The following is a 17,527-nucleotide window of genomic DNA, read 5'->3' as shown; positions in this document are numbered from 1 at the left end:
GAGAGACATCGTCTGAGCGTAATATGCAAACCCACCGATGCAGAATAGACGACGTGCAGTAAGCTCATTCGCTTCGCCTATGAAAAGATGAGGCTTCTCCTCACCCCCGCCCCCGGACCCCGGGTCGGCCCCACCTCCGGGCCCGGAAGCGGACCAAGGCCAATACCAGCTCCAAGACACTTCCCCCTCCTCTCTCCTCTCAAATTATAGCTCGTCTCTCTGTTTGTATTGCATGAAGTCCTTCTCTCTTCTCTCATACTCAGATTCTTCCCGACTTCTTCCCCAGTTCTCTCTGCAGCCACACTCAAGCTATGGCAGACTACAGAGAATCACAAGCCATGTCCTCCACCAGCAACACCGACCTCTCCATCCTCCACGGCCCAGCCCAACCCGTCCCCATACACAAGACCTTTGGTTGTCTCCTCCGCGAGCAAGCAAAAGCTCGGCCATCCGCCTTGCTCGTTGCCTCAGATCATCAGCAGAAATCGTTGACCTACGCTGAGGCCGACGCTCGATCCGATGATCTCGCTCGTGGATTCGTTGCCTTGGGGGCCAAACAAGGTGACCGCATCGCCATACTCATGGGCAACGAGATTGAATACATCGAAACTTTCTTCGCTTGTACCAAGATTGGTGCACCCGTCACCCTCGCCAATTATGCCTATAGCGAGCAGGAGCTTCACTCCGTCCTGTCATCATGCGGCGTTTCCACGCTCGTCATGGTCCCGCGGTTCGACCGCTATGATTACCGCCATTGGATCCCAAACCTGAGAAATGGCATCCCATCTCTACGGAACATCATCATAGTGAATGCCGATAAAGAGCCTGCTCTCGTCAAGCTAGGGTACAACGACTACCATAACTACGAAGACGTGCTTGTTCGCGGCCGCAGTAGTGCAGTTGATCTGCTCGCCATGGAAGCTAAAATTCATGCCAGAGATGTCATGAATCTCCAATTCACCAGCGGATCAACAGGCCTCCCCAAAGCCTCAGCCTTGACTCATAGCGGCATCTACAATGCTGGTCGCTACATAGGCAGCACCATGTATCTCAAAGCCTCAGACCGCATCTGCCTGCCGGTGCCTCTCTTCCACAGCTTCGGCCTCATTATAGGCCTCGCCACTGCAACTGCTTTTGGAGCATCGCTGGTACTGCCCGCTAGCATCTTTAACGTTGAGGCAACATTATCATGCATCGCCAAATACAGATGCACCGGTCTGTACGGCGTTACAACCATGTTCGTCGCCGAAATGGCCCATCCTCGCTTTAAGGAATTTGATCTCTCTAGCCTTCGGTTCGCCATACTGTCTGGATCTGCCGTCCCTGAACCGTTGATGCGCAAAGTCTGGTCTGCCTTTGGCATCACCCAGACGCACACCAATTGGGGTCTTACCGAAGCGTCGTCCATCGTCACAATGACCCGTGATTCTGATACCATTGCTCAGAGAACTATCACCTCTGGCCGCCTGTTCCCAGGCTTCTCTGCCCGAATAGCTGATCCTTCTACGGGAAAGACAGTTCCTCGAGGCCAACGAGGCGAAATTGCACTCCGTGGCAACGGCATCCAAGCTGGGTACTACGGAAACCCGGAGCGGACCGCAGAGGCTCATCGAACCTCTCCTGAAGATGGCCTGGAGTGGTTCCATACCGGCGATGAGGGTTACTTTGATCCCGACGGCTTCTTTGTCATCACAGGTCGCATCAAGGACATGATTATCCGCGGCGGCGAAAACATTTCGCCTCTAGAGATTGAAGAACGGCTTGTCGCTCACCCTTCTATTGCACAGGCCTCCGTCATCGGGGTCCCCGACGCCAAATACGGCGAGCAAATCTGTGCGTTTGTCGAGCCTACGGGAACAGACACGGACAGGCCTTCAGACGACGAGCTCCGGGCATGGGTCGCTGAGACGCTGGCGTACTTTAAGCGGCCACGATATGTCATTTGGTTGGGCTCACATCCTGCTTTTCAGGCGTGGCCCAAGACGGCGAGCGGGAAGCTGAGGAAACCTGATTTGCGAAATATTGCGGCCGAGATGATGAAACAAGAGGCGGAGAAGTCGGAAGAACTGTATCAGGAACCGGTGAGGGCGAGGTTATAATCATTTTAACGAGATATAGAGATCTTATGAGTAGTAGCGAATGGGCTTTCTTCTGTAAAACGTCCCCCTTTCTCGGCCAGTAATTTATCTGGTTGGAAGATTTTCCTTATATCGAGTTACAAAATCCCTTGAAGAATTCCTTGATATCATCCAATTCATCAAGTGGAGAGCTGTATGCCAATATTCCATCTGGTCGCACAACAACAATTCCTCCATTGTCATAGGTGATACCGTAACGATCGTGCGCTGTAAAATCTTTATCCAGGTATAGTTTGCCTATGGCAGGCCCATTAAAGGCGTCCCAGGCGCCCGGTATCGAGCCGGCGACTATAGTCAACATGTTCAAGAAGGGAGCTCCAGCTAAGCCGCCCAAATCAGAAGCTAATCTCGTGCGTAGAGCCGCAACTTTACCACCATTCTGAGAGGCATGGCCCACGAATATTAAGACGCTCCAACGACCTTGGCTCTCTTCATTAAGAAGGTAATGCAGGCGAATGGGCACTAGTGGGCCTGGTTGGTAAATCAGAGAATCTTCAGCTCGAGTGCCTGCCACAATATTTCCTATACTAGCCTCTTTGTTGACGACAGATTTCTGATACTCAATCCCTAGGCCCGTAGTAAATCCAGCATTCTGCAGGATCAATTTTTTCAATACTTCATCTGGGTTGGTTTCGCTCTGGGTATAAGCCACTGGAATGTCGCCCGATATGGTCGCAGCAACCAGCTTATCCAGGGCAATTAACCTCTTGGCTATTTCACGCCGCTCGGACGCGTATGTAGAGAGAACATCGTCTTTATACCATCCTTTCAGGGTTCCAGCCAACTTCCACACAAGGTTGGTAGCGTCATGAATACCAGTATTAACGCCTTGTGCGAAGCCTGAGGAATGTGTGTGGGCGGCATCGCCACCAAGAAGAACATAATTGTCCTTTTGCATCGACGAAGCAACCTTCTGTTTGATGCTGAGAGTGTAACATCAAATGTTAGCGATACAGTTACTAGGCCACTATTAGAAATTGCTTACCTGTAATAGGTCCACCAATCAACGCGTTCAAACTCGAGTTTGAATGGAAGGACCGCACTGACAGCTTCTTTGATAACTTCCGCTTCATTTGGCCCCTCTGGGTATTTCTCCTGGAGATGGGGTGGGATAGCAAAACCAACTCGATGTGCGTCGCCATCTAATTTCATCCACAAGACGGCACCGTGGGTATTACTCTCAATGGCAGCCAAACCGGCATTATGATCTGGCATATCAGTTTTTACCTTGCCATCAATGCGAATCCACTTGTACGTGCTTTCATCACCTTCCATTGCAATGCCGGCCAACTGGCGGACACTGGATTGAGCACCATCGGCTCCAACAAGGTATTTACTAATTAAAAGTTATTCAGCAGTCTGGCTGATTGAATGCAGTAGGAAGAATTGCTTGTCGTACCACCGCACTGTTCGATTGCCTAGGGAAATATGGGTAATTGTGGCCGTAATATTGTAGCCGTCGTCGAGTGACTTGTCAATTGCATAGTCCGTAATTGTCCAGCCAAAATGAACTGATTTCTCATGATCAGAGTTGTATTTGTGTGCGAGGATATCTTCAATGTGCTTTTGACGAATGTTAACCATGTAGTTATGAAAACTACCGGCTGCGGTAGACAACATTATGTGCCAGCCTCTATTCGTTATGCGTTTACCATCTTTCCAGGTAACCCCTTGCCGGGCAATAAAGGCAGTCTGTAATACGTCTTGGGCAACATGCAGTTGTTCTAGTAATTCCACAGATCGAGGATATAAAGCTGCAGCACGGCCAAACATTTGTTGCGTTGCGCGCTCCTTCTTTTCTGTCATCTAAGTCTTAGCTTGTGGACCGCATGTTATGTTCATGTTCCTTCTGTTCGTGAAATACATATACTATTGTATTAGAAAGTGACAAACCTATGAGAAAAGTGTCGATGCCCTGTTGCGAGAGCCCCAGGGCAGTTAGTAGCCCAACGGGACCAGCACCGCATACCAAAACGTCAGTGTGCTCTGTAGAAGTCATATTGAAAGATGGCGTCGGATAACGTTCTTCAGAGTAAAGATGCTTTTGAGAAAATGTTATTCTATGGTAAGGTGATAGAAACTCTGTCGATGTGGATTGAGGGGAATTGAAAGCGGCGGATACTGCTTATATACAGAAACATTCTTTGATACTATCCTGTTTATGGAAAATCATGGAAATAGTAAGATAGAGAATAAGCAGGAGTCTATCATTTATAAGCTGAGAAGAGTTGGTATACATTACGGAGTTAGTTGTGAGCATAATGCGGGTTCTTGATTAATATGAAAATATTTTGTCTTAAAGAAATCATTTATGCCGACTATATTTCGCCCTCACTTCCTATTCCAGTCATTTGTAGTCAGCATAATGATATTGATCCAGGCAACCAATCAGCATTCTTTTCCAACTTGGTGTTCCGTTGGAATTGGGCGGTGCATAGTTGACCCGACTCGAAAACATATGCCAATGGTATGAGTGTATAAGAACTATTATATATATTTCTAAATAGTTGCTGAAGCTTTTCAGTCTATTCTATTCTATCATCTCTGTTACACTCCTTCACCCTGATCAGCCATTTCCTGAACCATCTTCTCTGCTCGCCTATTCTGCTTTTTACCATCTAACAATTTTTCTCTGATACAACATCAACCCGTCTTAAGATATGTCACCGAAATCCGTTTTCATCACAGGCTGCAGCGATGGAGGAATCGGCGCAGGCTTAGCCCTTTCTTTCCAAAAGCACGGCTGGAAAGTCTTTGCAACAACCCGCAACATCTCAAAAATGGCAAGCTTAACAAACCTCCCCAACGTCCAACTCCTTGCACTCGACGTAACCTCTTCATCGAGCATCGAGGCTGTTGTCGAAGCAGTGAAGAACGAGACTGGAGGAAGTCTCGATTGCCTTTGTAACAACGCCGGCGCATTAATGATGATGCCAGTGTTGAACACTGATGAAGAAGAGGCTAGAAAAATGTTTAATGTTAACCTCTGGGGCCCTTGGGCGATGATAAAGGCATTTTCTCCTCTTATTATTAAGGCAAAGGGAACTATTGCCAATACTGGCTCTATAGCGGGCTACTTGAATGTCCCTTTCGGAGGTAAGTCAAAGCAAGTTCTAGATATTGACTCCATTTTCTGACTTCAGTTAGGAGCGTATGCCGCATCGAAATCAGCCGTAATGATTCTGAGCGAGACGCTACGCCTCGAAATGGCTTCATTTGGCGTCAAAGTACTCACAGTTGTCACGGGAGTCGTTAACAGCAACCTTGGATCAGAAAACACTGGGTTTCAGCTACCTTCGACTTCTCTTTACAAGGGCGCAGAGGAAGCTATCAGAGAACGTGCCCTAGGCGGCGGCGGTGCGAAAATGAGCACCGAAGAGTATTGCGAGAAATACGTCAAGGCAGTGGAGAGGGAATCGAGCGGCCAGGTTTGGATTGGCAACAGCACGACGGCAGTGAAATGGGGCAAATACCTTCCTGCAAATGTTATAGTAAGCTCTACACCCTATCATATATCATGGATAGTTTCACAAGAAATCTAACAGACATAGCAGGATTCATTGGTTTCTCAAGGAACAGGGCTAGACCAAGTTTAATATTGAGCACCAGCACAGCTGATACCTGCCACAACACATACTGAAGCATATAGATAGTTGGATGAGATATTTTTTTAGGACTCGAAATCGCTGCATATTTAATTTTCAGGTTATTTTCCGGCATGTAGACAAAGAGAGTATTCATTGCAATGTAATTCTTCACCCCGTAAATTTATTTTCATACAAGAACCAACTATATCTACACTCCCTTTCCGCTGCGGCTAAGTGTGATACTTTGTAATACTTGATCTTGAGGCATGAGAAGCCAACAAATGGCCATCACAGCTTAGCAAACAACTCAACAGGCAATATAGATAAAAGAAGTGAGTCAAATAAGCAGGCTAAAGCTTGACATCAATCATTTTCAAATGCTATAATCTATCTATAAATGGCTTACAATCTGTTTCCGGCCAAGTCTTTCCCATATCCCATCTGTCCATACCGTGTTTATATATCGTGTTTCATAATTTCGTATATGCTAGTCCCATGTCCAATTTGCCATTGTATCCCTCGTTTGCCTTTGTATCGTTTTCTCTTTCTTTCGTCATCATTATCCGTCGTATTTTCTTTCTTTTTCTGTAACAAAGGGAATAAACGAGTGTTCGTGACGACGATGAGTCGCAAGGGAGCTCAATCCCAGTCTTGGCCCCAAGCGAGAAATGTGTAGAATAAAAACAAAAGAAAGAGATGCGTGCAAAGTGGTGTTTTAAAAAAGAAGACCCATGCGCCATCGCAATGCTGTTGATAATTCCAGATTGTCAAACCCCTTGTTCCAAAGGCGGTTTGCCCGTTTCAATGCCCTCCATGTCATTACAGATGCATGTCGAGCTCGCTCTCTCTCACCTCAGTAACCACCTTCGTCGCGTCGTTTTGCATCCTGAAAAGCAAGGATTAATGCACAGGAGCGACTTTGGGTGCTCCTCCCAAATAATCCCACATCCAAGAGAAAATGCCGACGACGGGGGGTGACCAGACACCGATGCCCTCGCCCTCCTCAACCGCCGCGGGGGCGACGGGAGCAGTGCGCAGCACCGTGTCGTGGGAGGACGTCGAGAACGAAAAGACTTGGACGTCTTCCACTTGCAAAAAGTTGTATCCGCTCGTGGCATCGTACATGACCTGTGGCTCAATCTGAGGCTCCACATCTCGCCAAGATTTCCGGCTGAAAGGAGGAGTATATACCTTGGATGGTTTGCGAGGCGGGACACTATCAGCGTCAACCGGGATATCAAACCTGACATGTGCCCTCGCGCTTGTACTGGCATCCGTCGTTTGATCCACCTTGGTCATCTTCTTGATCCTGGATTTGGAACTCTTCACGTCTGTCTTGGATCTGTGTTTGGAGCTCGGAAGCTTGCCCTTAGAACGGGATTTCCTCTCAGCCTTCATCACTCCCTTGCCCTTCTTATCGGCGTCGTCTGCGTTATCGGATACCGCCTCCTCGACCAGCTGGTCGAGTACATTGGTCTCGATATGAACAAAGCCGTCGTCGTGCTCTTCCTGCACAATATCGCCCTCCCGGACATCCTCGACAGGGGGCGTTGTGACTAGGATAGCTTGAGGAATGCCTGGCGCATCGGTCATCTCTATCAGTCGGTTGTTGGGACCAACGACCGAGTCGACCTCGCGCACCGCGGGCGGAGGCGCTGGTAGGAGTCTGGCATTCCTATTCTCGAGCTGCTTGCCAAGATGCATGGTGAGAGCCTGGGTCGAGATCTTGGCGGTTCCGACGACCCATTCCTTGACTGATTTGTCGCCCTTGCGAGTCTGAATTGGGCGTCCATTCTGGTCATAAACCACTTCATCTTGCTCTTTCGTGGCTTGTGACATGAAATACACACGCGTCATGCCGTCCGGGCTTAGGGCCTGTGGAGGTGTAGCGAGGATGATGGGCGAGTCGAAAAAGGTAGATCCCAGCTTTTGGGCACCCTGACCGTGGTTGGCCATGAGGTAGCGAAGCCAGTTACCACTATTCTGCACCATAAAGTAGGCTGTCTGTGCGGCTTGAGGTGAAACATAATTCATCTTTCTCCTGGTGGCAACGACGCCGGAAGAAGGAGTCATGGTTGTTGCAGGAGCACCAGTAGCGTCGGTAGTTTCAGTCATGGTGTCCTGGTATGATGAATCTGACGAATCTGCGGCGGTCACATCAACCTCAACCTCAACTTCAGCATCAACCTTATCAACATCAGCCTCGGCTTCAACTTCGGCTTCAACTTCATCAACTTCAGCATCAACTTCAGCTTCAACCTCAGCTTCAGCTTCAATCTCGATTTCAGCTTCGGCTTCGGCTTCAGCTTCAACCACATCAACTTCAGCGTCAGTTTCGGTGTCAACCTCGGCTTCAACTTCAGCTTCAGCTTCGATTTCTACCTCAGCTTCGACCTCGTCTTCAACTTCGACTTCGACTTCGGCATTAGCATCAACCTCAGCCTCGATTTCGGCCTCGACTTCAGTATCCACTTCAGCATCAGCTTTGGGTTCAGCTTCAGCATCAGCATCAACCTCGGTCTCAACCTCAACTTCAGCCTCGACTTTATCAACTTCAGCCTCGGCATTTACCTCGGTATCAGCTTCAACTTCAGCATCAGCTTCGGCGTCAACTTCAACTTCAACTTCAACTTCGGTTTCGACTTCGACTGCAGCTTCGACTTCTGTTTCTTCGACAGCCGGAGAAGTGGATGCTTCCTCTTCCTCAGCCACTACAGCCAACTCGGACGAGGCCTCCTTTGCATCCTGCAACTCAGAAGAGGAGGATTCTTCAGCAACGACTGAAGACTGTGCGGTTTCGACGGAGCCCACAGAGCTAGCATCGGTAGCACGCGTATGTGTAGAACCAACGGTGATGTCGGAGATCTCTGATGTCTTTCTTGGTCGGGTAGGAGAAGGTGACACGTCGGGCTGCTCAATACGGGCAAAGCTGCTGGTGTCTGGAAGCGAGACTGGCAGTGGGAGCGGGTTTTGCAGCGGCGTAGAAGGCAGGATGTTGGGGTTGGATGCCGGGTCTGAAAGGTCGAGGCATATGTCAACAATGTCGCTCTCCTCTACGTCCTCCGGGTCCCCCATGGCCTTGTACATACCTTTGCCTCGCTTCCTGATGAACCGAGCCGCCTTGAACTCTGATTTTGAAGAATCGACCCTGCGAGATGTGGGTTAGCGCCATCATCATCAGATGCAAAATACCGTGTGTGAAGTGTGAACACGTACAATCCATGGACGAGGTCGCCCCAAAAGTCCTTTTTGACGAACTTGACGGCCGATTTGACCTTCTCCCTCAGCCTCTTGGAAGTCTTGACAGAATCAAAGTTGGCCAGAGGAGCGTCGAAATCCGCGCCTTCGGAGTAGTAGTTGAAGAAGTCTAGCGATATGCGTAGCTTCGAATTGAAGTAAGTCTTTGCAAGGCTGGGGAACTCTTCATTGCGAAAGTGGAGGAGAGCCTGTTCCGCCTCTTTTGGGTCCTGCCCAGTCTTTGGAGAGCGTAACTTGACACAGATCTACAAGACCCAGCTTGGTTAGTTGCTTCTCTTTTCCTCTTCTCTCTTCATCATGGTATTAGTCGAACAATGGGATGTGGTGACTCACAGAGTAGGGAACGAGAAGGCCGGGCTTCTCCCTGGTTGGCACGCATCCCTTGATATACAGCCATTTCTTTGTCGCGGGGTCGACATTCTGCTCGACAAAGTCGGCCAGGCCTTTATTCTGAGGCCATGACTCCCCGCTTACAACCTTGGCGACGTGCCATGCCTGAAAGTAAAACGTTCCATCAGAGCTTCCACCTCGCCGAGTCATAGTAAGAACAGACTGGTGAAGGGTTGCAAAGGGAAGCTGGGGTCGTTTTAAGAATAAAACGAAGCCCCAATGAGTAGTGAGACGACCAAAATAAAGGTAAACTTTGAGCCGCCGCCAAATGGAACAAGGGAAAAGACAACAAAAAGAATTATCAAGTCAGGATGGAGTGGGTGTGAAGATGGGCTTGCATCTCACTTCTCCCGCAACGACAAGACGACTGGACACTCATTATATCTAAGGGCAATTGCAAACTCGGTGGGCCATTTGAAGTGTGCCGTGGTCGTCGCCATCCATGCACGCGATTCTCCTGCATAGATGGGATATGCGGGCTTCACCAGTGACTACTGCAGCATGGTGACTAAACCCAGACATCAGGAGTGAATTTGCGGAGACGGGCTCTGCCCATAGCACCCTGGCCACGTAGCGAAGCCGTATGCATGGCGATAGTATTGCTGGAGGCGTCTCATTGGTGGTAGGCTATATTGAGACTCCATCCCGCCCGCCTGCATTGCAGCCTTATGCGGATACATTGGTCCAGCCATGGCCACGACAAAGGCCCCAGTTTCGGCGTTGTGCGTTTTGGCTCTCACGCGACGCCGCTTTCTCACAATCCCTCACGACCCAGGAGGCTTTGCTCCATCTGGCCGTATTGCATTGCGTGTTGTCGCGGGTTCCCTAACCGGACAAGACGGGGAGACGTGGGCTCAATCAACGCATGCTCTTTAGCAAGAGGCCACTCGCAGGCTGTTTTGAGCCCCTCTCCGCATACCCTGATTGTGGCCAAGATAAGACTTGAAGCCTGAAGAAGTCTGGAATCGCTGCTCCCGTAATGCCCCGAGCATCGCCGCGGCGTGCCATCATGATACTGCTGATATGTTACAAATCCGTATAAATGGCCTCGGGGATCCCATCATGGACCGCTTATCAAGCATTGCATAGTTGCGACGAGTACATGTGCAGTGCAGTATAATAAGCCCCGGTTGCCCAATTGCCCCTCCGCATACGCATATCCATGCTCCATGGATGTTGCTTGACTCTGCCCTGCTCCAGATGGCGCGGCTGTCTCGTTTCTAGTCATGTTAGTCCGGGTCTATTGCCTGGTCCAGGAGCCCTGCCCGCGAGATGGCACGAGCGTCTCTTGCAGACGACAGACCTAAAAGAAGAGGCAAATGACGTGAAGGGAGAGATTTGGAAGCTGACTGCCCACGCCAAGGGCTGTTGAGCTGTGCCATGGACGCCATGCTCGTACACACCAGCCACTCAGGATAAGAGATAGACAGTCTTGTATGCTTACCTCATCCCTCGTACCTGTAGAAGTGAGGCGTTATTTTGAGCAAACGGCCGCTGCCCAGAAGCATCGCCATGACGCAGCCACCAGACCCGCGAGCCACGTCGACAGCAAGGGATGGATGGATGGATGGGATGGGCTTGGAAGTGATGCGTGGCCGTGGCTCAATTGGCGCCCGACCTCACCAAGCTTCCCGTGCTTGTACCTGGCGCTAGACGCTCAGCCAAGCCACACCAGGTAGCACTACCGATTAGGCACCGGCACGGGCACTGAGTGGCTCTGTACTCGATACATGTGCCCAAGATCGGTGTGTCTGTCAGAGTTTGACAGCAGTCAACGCAGGGGGGAATGGATTCAATTCAGTTCTTGGGTGCTACCCGCTGCCTTGGATACCTAGTAGTACTAACAACATTGGGAGTTTGTAAGCTTGAGCCCCGATACTGACATGAAAGATGAGGCGCCCTGGAGGTCAGTCAGTGACTCCGAGCCTAATCGATAGGCAGTGCTAAGGCACCTAATTCGAGATTACGTGCATCTGCCATGTCCGATATCCTTGATACATGCCGATGACGAAGCTCGACGCATGTGATGAGCGTGTCAGTCTTGTACCATGGGGTCATTCAAGTTAGTACCCACCCCCGCCAGCAAGTCCCCTGTCACTCTTTGCCCTTATCGTGATGCCCCTCCCTCCAGTGCTCTCTAAAACAAAAAGAAGGGGGAATCATACCCACACTCGCGGACCGGAACCGAGCCGCCGAAGCTCCGGGAGCTCTGACTCTCTCGGCTGGGGACACACGGACAACAGACTTGAGCTTCCATGTGATCCGTTTGTCGCCCTGTTGCGCAGCAAGTGCTAATACTGTTACTATAGCTACTAAGCTGCTAGCACTACACCGATCCAAACCGCTGGAGCTCAGGTACTCATTTAACCCCCCCATGCTCCGAGATCGGGGCCCGAACCGCAGCTGGCCACTCACAGCCCGTATCATGAGTGTGCAGCTAATTCCTGGCTTGCGATTCGATCGCTGGCTGCCATCGCCTATCATCGGTATCGGCTTCCGTATCGGTATCGATACCAGGCTGAATTACCAACTTCTCCGTGCATCGCACTCGCCTACGTGACTTTGTTTTGGTTGCTCTTCTTGAATGTTTGTTTGTTGAAGCTTTGTTTTGTATTTCTGAGATTATTCTGTGCAATTGAGTCTTCCAAAGTTCGTCGGTGCAAGATTCAAGCTGACGTGGATAAACCTTGAGCCGCAACTCTTCTTGTACCTCTCAAGACATCAGAATCAGACGATGGGTAGATTGATGAACTGACTTGCATCTGCCCACTCAACAATTCAATCCAATAGAGCTCTACAACGCCAATTTCAAAGTTCACAGCTCTATATTCACCCATCTTGACCATTTCTCTTCTTATCCGACCCCAATCACTCTTTCCCTCATGAAGACCGACGACGCAGTGTCACAAACCTTAGCCTCGCGCATGCCCGCCATCGCAAGCGCAATCACAACCACAACCACAACCACAACCACAGGCACAGGCACAGGCACAGGCACAAGAGATGGCCATCGCCTCCCCATTACCATGACGTCCACGTCCCAGTCACAGCCGCAATCCAAATGGAACACCGACAGACTCGCCTGGCGCCTGGGCGCAGATGCAACAAGCGCCGCATGCGCCGGCGCCCTCATCGCCCCCATCATCACCATCATTGACCGGTAAGTAGACATACAACATCTTCCCTCTCCTCACAAACATTTCACATCTCAAACCCAATATCCAAGAAACTAACATAATAACCAGCTCCATCATGGAAAACGCCTCCGGCCGCAACTCCCTCGCCGCCTCCATCCGCTCCTCTCTCACAACCCTCCTCACCCGCCCCCAGCTCCTCTTCTTCTCCCGCCCCTGCGCCCTCGTCTTCGCCCTCTACGGCGGCACCTACATGACCGCCAACGCCCTCGACACCGCATCCTCCACAATCTCCAACCGCCCCGCCTCCTCCGTCACCTCCGGCCCCGGCAAGTTCGCCGCCTCATCCGCCGCAAACGTCGGGCTATGCGTCTACAAGGACCAGGTCTTTGTGCGCCTCTTCGGGCCTCCTGGCGCGGTACCCAGACCTGTCCCGCTGCCGAGCTATGTTCTCTTTACTATGCGCGATTGCTTGACCATCTTTGCTTCATTCAACTTGCCGCCGCTCTTGGCGCCGTGGATGGATGCTCGTCTCTCTGACAAGATGCGGCGCTACGTCTCGGGCTTGACGGCAGCGCAGTTTATCGCTCCGGCCTCGGTCCAGCTCTTCTCTACGCCTGTCCATTTGCTCGGCCTGGACATGTATAACCGCCCCGACGGCGGCTGGCGCCAGCGCTGGCAAGTCGTGCGGTCAAACTGGCTCATCAGCACGGCTGCACGGATGTGTCGCATCATACCGGCGTTTGGCGTAGGCGGCGTCGTGAATACGAAGACCAGACGGCATCTCATGGAAAATATTGCATAATGGCTTTTGGTACTCTTGCTGTTTTTCTTCAAAGACTGCATAATAGCTTTTTGTTCTCTTGATGTTTTTCCTTCCTCTTCTGGCCATATTTGCATATGAAGCGATGCGTCAATGATTCATTCGGTTTGGGTTGGCTTCTTCTTTTCTCTTGTTCTGGCGAGCTGGGAATTAATAGACGTAAACGTTGCGTTCTTGGAGTACTGTATCGAGCAGTACAAGCAACATCAAGATTTTGGTAGACTAAAGGATATATGCATAGGGGGCTGTCATATAAACTATTCGCCCTCAAGCCAGCAACTCTGGCTCGATAAATACAAATCACACAGGCAAATTGCTGTCTAACGTCCACCTTTTGTCTACTGTTGATTCGTCCCATGTTATTTCAGTTGTATCTTTTATTATTTGCAGTTCTAGCAAATCTTTCCTCCCAAAAATTTTCATCTGTCCATCCATACATACATTGTCCCTCGATTCCATCACCCAGTCTCTCTCTCTCACGCAAACTCATGAAATACCACTCAATTAGACTCAGGCGGAACCCTCGTCCCGTATCTCTCACTTATCTCTCTTCACCAAATCCCTCTCTCCCCCACATCTAGCAAATTCCATCCGCAAGCAAGGTATAATTCCACTCTTCCATCTCTCGCAAACAGAAAGAGAAAAGATCAAACAGATAAAAAAAAAGCAACCGGGGTTCGGCCCCGACAAAAACATCTGATTCAGGGATTCGACCTTTGAAAAAACAACAAAGGGAGGCCGTGTCCTTCCCAAACGCCCTTTCCGAGGCTTGGCCATCCAAATCGTATCTGAGAAACAATCATAAAAACATGCCGTACGCAAGGCAGGCCTAAAAACGGTCTTGTATCCGGAACCATATATGGAGTCGGATAAATAAAGCGAAGATATTTTGTGTTAAGAACAAACAAAAGATGACAATGGATGGGCCATGGCACCTTGTGAGTCCAGAAATTACATTGTCCGGTTTCCGTAAGCCGACTGGGATATGTATTGGAGAATCAAGCTTCCAGGGAAAATAGTCCAGGTCCGGTTTCCGGGCAACAAGAAGAAAGAAGAAAATCAATTCCAGCTGATTGAGAGGCGGGTATCATCAGTACAAGACGTTGATCGCCCTGACTCATCGCGTCGTGAAAGTACCTACGCCATGGCAGGCGGTCCGGATCGTCCAGTGAAGAAAAAAATAGAGAAATATAGACATCGAAGAGTTAATGGGCTCCCAGGGTGTAACTACACCACTTCAACGTACAGCATGAGCTTCTCGTTGCGGTTAAGGGCATCGTCCAAATCGGCGTCACTTGTCAGGCTGGGCTTATTTCCCGTCTGCTCATCTTTGTAAAACAGCTGGACTTGCTCGTTTGGCGATACCTTGAGTCGATCTCGGACCTTGTCACAGAGTTGCTGGTACTGGATGTCTGTGGGGACCCGGATGGCAATGAGATCGCCATTGTAGTACATCTTGATCTTCATGGCGGCTCCAGCTGGCTGGCCGGGCTGCGATGGCATTTGCATGACTAGAGGCAGCAAGGTCAATATTGAGCTGTCGAAAGCCTGAGGTATGATTGTGGGGAACTCTTACTTGACTGTGGGTTGCTGACTTGTCTCGGGGTGGCTGAGAGACCAGTGTATCCATTGCCGCTCAAATTGTTTCGCGATGACTGTCGCGAATCGGGGTTAGCATGTGACCCGGAAGATGAGCCTTGAGAGCCCTGGGATAGCCGGTATTCCTCCTCGATATTGGCAGGGTCCATCTCATAATCGCCTTCCCTGGGAGCAAAGAACTGCTTGACAAGCGTGCAACGCGCAATGTAGGGGGGTTGGCCAAGAAGGTTCTTCACATATGCATCCAGGTTATGCAGCCTTCCTTCTGTGATGGCATCGGTCACATAGCTCACGGGGCCGGGCATGTAAGGGAGTGTTCGCTTCTGGGTTCCGGTGTTGCCCGCCTCGGCAGGGAACTCAGTGAGAAGCGCAATCTGGAAATCGTAAAAGTCCTCATAGTACCGGGAAAGCTCCCAGTGCCGCCCATCTTCGAGTTGCGTCTCGATAACAAACCAATACTTGTCCTCCGCAAAACAGTAGCGGGGTATCCGGGCAGAGATGGGGGCATAGAGTTCCGTCGTCGCGCTCGATACAAACTCAGGCTGCTGGGGGTGGGCAGCAGGCTGAGGAGGGCCACTAAGGGCGCCTTGTGGGGGCTATTGGGGGATCATTAATGCCTGATCAAAAGGCAAGGCTGATGGAGAGGACGGCAAGAGAGCAACGAGGCTGGACGGGAAGCAGGCGTAAGGGGGTGTGGTCGGTGGGAGATTGATGGGAGGGAGGTGAAATGTGAAAGAAATATGTGGAGGACGGGGAGAGAGCGGGAGGAGGCTAGAAGAGGGAGAGGAACAAGGACGGAAAAAGAAGCAAGAAAACAAAATATAAGGCATGAGGTTGAGAATAGTGTGGAAAAGTGTAGTGTAGGGCGAGCGAGACATGGGAATGAGGTGAGAGACAGAGAAGTGAAGAAAGGGGGGGAAAGCTAGGCAATGTAGAAGGCAAGGTAAAAAGGAGGGGCAGGATATGTGATGAATCGCACAAAGACTCACCTGAGGTGCATTTTGAATGCTCATACGCTCCATGCCCTGCTCCAGTGGCTGGGATGGCCCTCCGCCCTCAAACTTGCCCAGGGTGATGCTGCTGTTCTTGTAGGCCGTGGCCATCTTTTTCCACTCTTCGACCTTAGGAACACCCGCCTTCCTGATGGCCTCTGCGGGATTCTCAATGGCCTTGCCCGTGCCCATATCACGGAGCTCAATAAAGGACACTGGAATCAAGCCAGGGCCGCCAAGTCGACCGATAGGTTTGGCAACAAACCACTCTGGGTTGGACTGGGCAATGACGATGATGGCCTCTCCTGCCTTGGCCTCGAGCTCGTCGGATCTCTCTGCGTTGAAGTCGTACATTACCACGCCATAAACCATGGCACCTTGCTTGCCAGCAGACTTGGACATGCGCTGAGATGCGGGAGGCGCAGATGCGCCGCCGGGGGAGTGGACTTCGCCATAGCCAGAATCATGGTCTGGGTTCTTGTTTGCAGTCGGTGGGCGGCCACCGTCAGACTGCTGGCTGTCCCTCTCAGTCTTGCCCAACGCCTGGAAAAAGGCTACGGGCACGAGACCCCGCGCATCAGGCAGCGCAGGATTGCAAGCCTCGTACCAGTCCGGATCGTCCTCGCGGCCGATGACGTGGAAAAAATCGCCTTTGGAGAAGCCCAGCTCCTGGGCAGAGCGGGCCTCGTAGTCGTAGAGAGCTCGAATAACCTGCGTACGAAATAAGAAGAGGCCCCCTCAAACGGTTCGCGGTTACAACTACTAGGAAGGCCCAGAAAAAGACGTAATGAAAAATGCCATTGCAAACGCAGCTCAAAGGGAGAGAAAAAAGACCAAGGGAAACGGGAAGCGTGGGGCTGCTTTTGCGCGATAATGTCTTGTCATGCGACCTTGCCGACTCAACAAAGACATGCGCAAAAGCAGGAGGAGAGAAGCGGGAAGGGGCAAAACGCAGCACACTGATCAACGAACCTTCTTGGGCGGAACGATTGCGACAGCAGCTTTGGGGGTAATGGAGATGCTGTGTTGCTTCTCCTTGTCGCCCTTGATAGACCGACGGAGCGCCTGTACCAAGCCCATGGCTGTTAGTCTTGTTTTCCTCTCTCTTTGTCCGAAACTTCGTCGCAAGGGAGCTTGTTTTTGTTTGTTTGTTTATCTGGTCTGCGCGTGTGGTGATATTGACTGAGGAAAGTTTGGAAGCAGGCGGCTGGCGTGCCAAACACGATCGATATACGGGCGGCATCGTGACGCCGGTCCGGCACTTGGGGAGGGGAGCGGTTTGCAGCTGGCAGCGCATGACTTGCGCAGTTGGCAATGACGCACCTTCATCTTTGTGTAACGAAATCTGGCCGGACGGACGGGGATATGGGCGGTATGGCGATATTGGCCGGTCTGAGGGTGCGAGAGGATGAGGGTATAGAATCGACGAGGGGGGTGAGGGTCGGGTTTGGTTTAGTTTTCGTGCGAGGTCGCGATGTCGACAGGCGGGCGGAGGGTGTGCGCAAAAAGCTGCGAGCGACAGCAGGGAGGGGGTCCGGTTGCCAATGACGAGGCCGGCGAGGTTCGATCGATACAAGCAGAGCAGAGTAGACGGTGAGCGCAAGAG

The 17,527-nt window shown here is 50.9% G+C and overlaps 6 protein-coding genes across 6 annotated transcripts; 3 read left to right on the top strand and 3 right to left on the bottom strand.

The window, feature by feature from the left end:
- Positions 1-311: 311 nt before the first annotated feature.
- T069G_10363 (AMP-binding enzyme domain-containing protein) lies at positions 312-2,099 on the top strand (the record flags this gene model as incomplete). Its single annotated transcript, XM_056177573.1, has 1 exon — positions 312-2,099. One exon carries the CDS (start codon positions 312-314, stop codon positions 2,097-2,099), a length of 1,788 nt encoding a protein of 595 aa, XP_056023863.1.
- Positions 2,100-2,205: 106 nt separating this feature from the next.
- Positions 2,206-4,137, bottom strand: T069G_10362 (FAD binding domain-containing protein; the record flags this gene model as incomplete). The annotated part of the gene is made up of 4 exons (XM_056177572.1): positions 2,206-3,061; positions 3,124-3,474; positions 3,538-3,937; positions 4,032-4,137. The coding sequence occupies 4 exons, from the start codon at positions 4,135-4,137 to the stop codon at positions 2,206-2,208; spliced, it is 1,713 nt and encodes a 570-aa protein (XP_056023862.1).
- A 781-nt stretch (positions 4,138-4,918) lies between these two features.
- T069G_10361 (short chain dehydrogenase domain-containing protein) lies at positions 4,919-5,734 on the top strand (the record flags this gene model as incomplete). Its single annotated transcript, XM_056177571.1, has 3 exons — positions 4,919-5,234; positions 5,286-5,629; positions 5,693-5,734. The coding sequence occupies 3 exons, from the start codon at positions 4,919-4,921 to the stop codon at positions 5,732-5,734; spliced, it is 702 nt and encodes a 233-aa protein (XP_056023861.1).
- Positions 5,735-6,625: 891 nt separating this feature from the next.
- Positions 6,626-9,523, bottom strand: T069G_10360 (uncharacterized protein; the record flags this gene model as incomplete). Its single annotated transcript, XM_056177570.1, has 3 exons — positions 6,626-8,873; positions 8,942-9,228; positions 9,317-9,523. The coding sequence occupies 3 exons, from the start codon at positions 9,521-9,523 to the stop codon at positions 6,626-6,628; spliced, it is 2,742 nt and encodes a 913-aa protein (XP_056023860.1).
- A 2,732-nt stretch (positions 9,524-12,255) lies between these two features.
- On the top strand, positions 12,256-13,312 carry T069G_10359 (uncharacterized protein; the record flags this gene model as incomplete). Its single annotated transcript, XM_056177569.1, has 2 exons — positions 12,256-12,533; positions 12,619-13,312. The coding sequence occupies 2 exons, from the start codon at positions 12,256-12,258 to the stop codon at positions 13,310-13,312; spliced, it is 972 nt and encodes a 323-aa protein (XP_056023859.1).
- A 1,245-nt stretch (positions 13,313-14,557) lies between these two features.
- On the bottom strand, positions 14,558-17,001 carry T069G_10358 (SH3 domain-containing protein; the record flags this gene model as incomplete). Its single annotated transcript, XM_056177568.1, has 4 exons — positions 14,558-14,841; positions 14,907-15,525; positions 15,919-16,632; positions 16,894-17,001. The coding sequence occupies 4 exons, from the start codon at positions 16,999-17,001 to the stop codon at positions 14,558-14,560; spliced, it is 1,725 nt and encodes a 574-aa protein (XP_056023858.1).
- Positions 17,002-17,527: the final 526 nt, after the last annotated feature.

The sequence above is a fragment of the Trichoderma breve genome, assembly GCF_028502605.1.
Source record: "Trichoderma breve strain T069 chromosome 7 map unlocalized scaffold00007, whole genome shotgun sequence".
NCBI classification, from domain to species: Eukaryota; Fungi; Ascomycota; class Sordariomycetes; order Hypocreales; family Hypocreaceae; genus Trichoderma; species Trichoderma breve.
The sequence above is the reverse complement of the archived record's forward strand: the minus strand, read 5'-3'. Positions and strand labels throughout refer to the sequence as shown.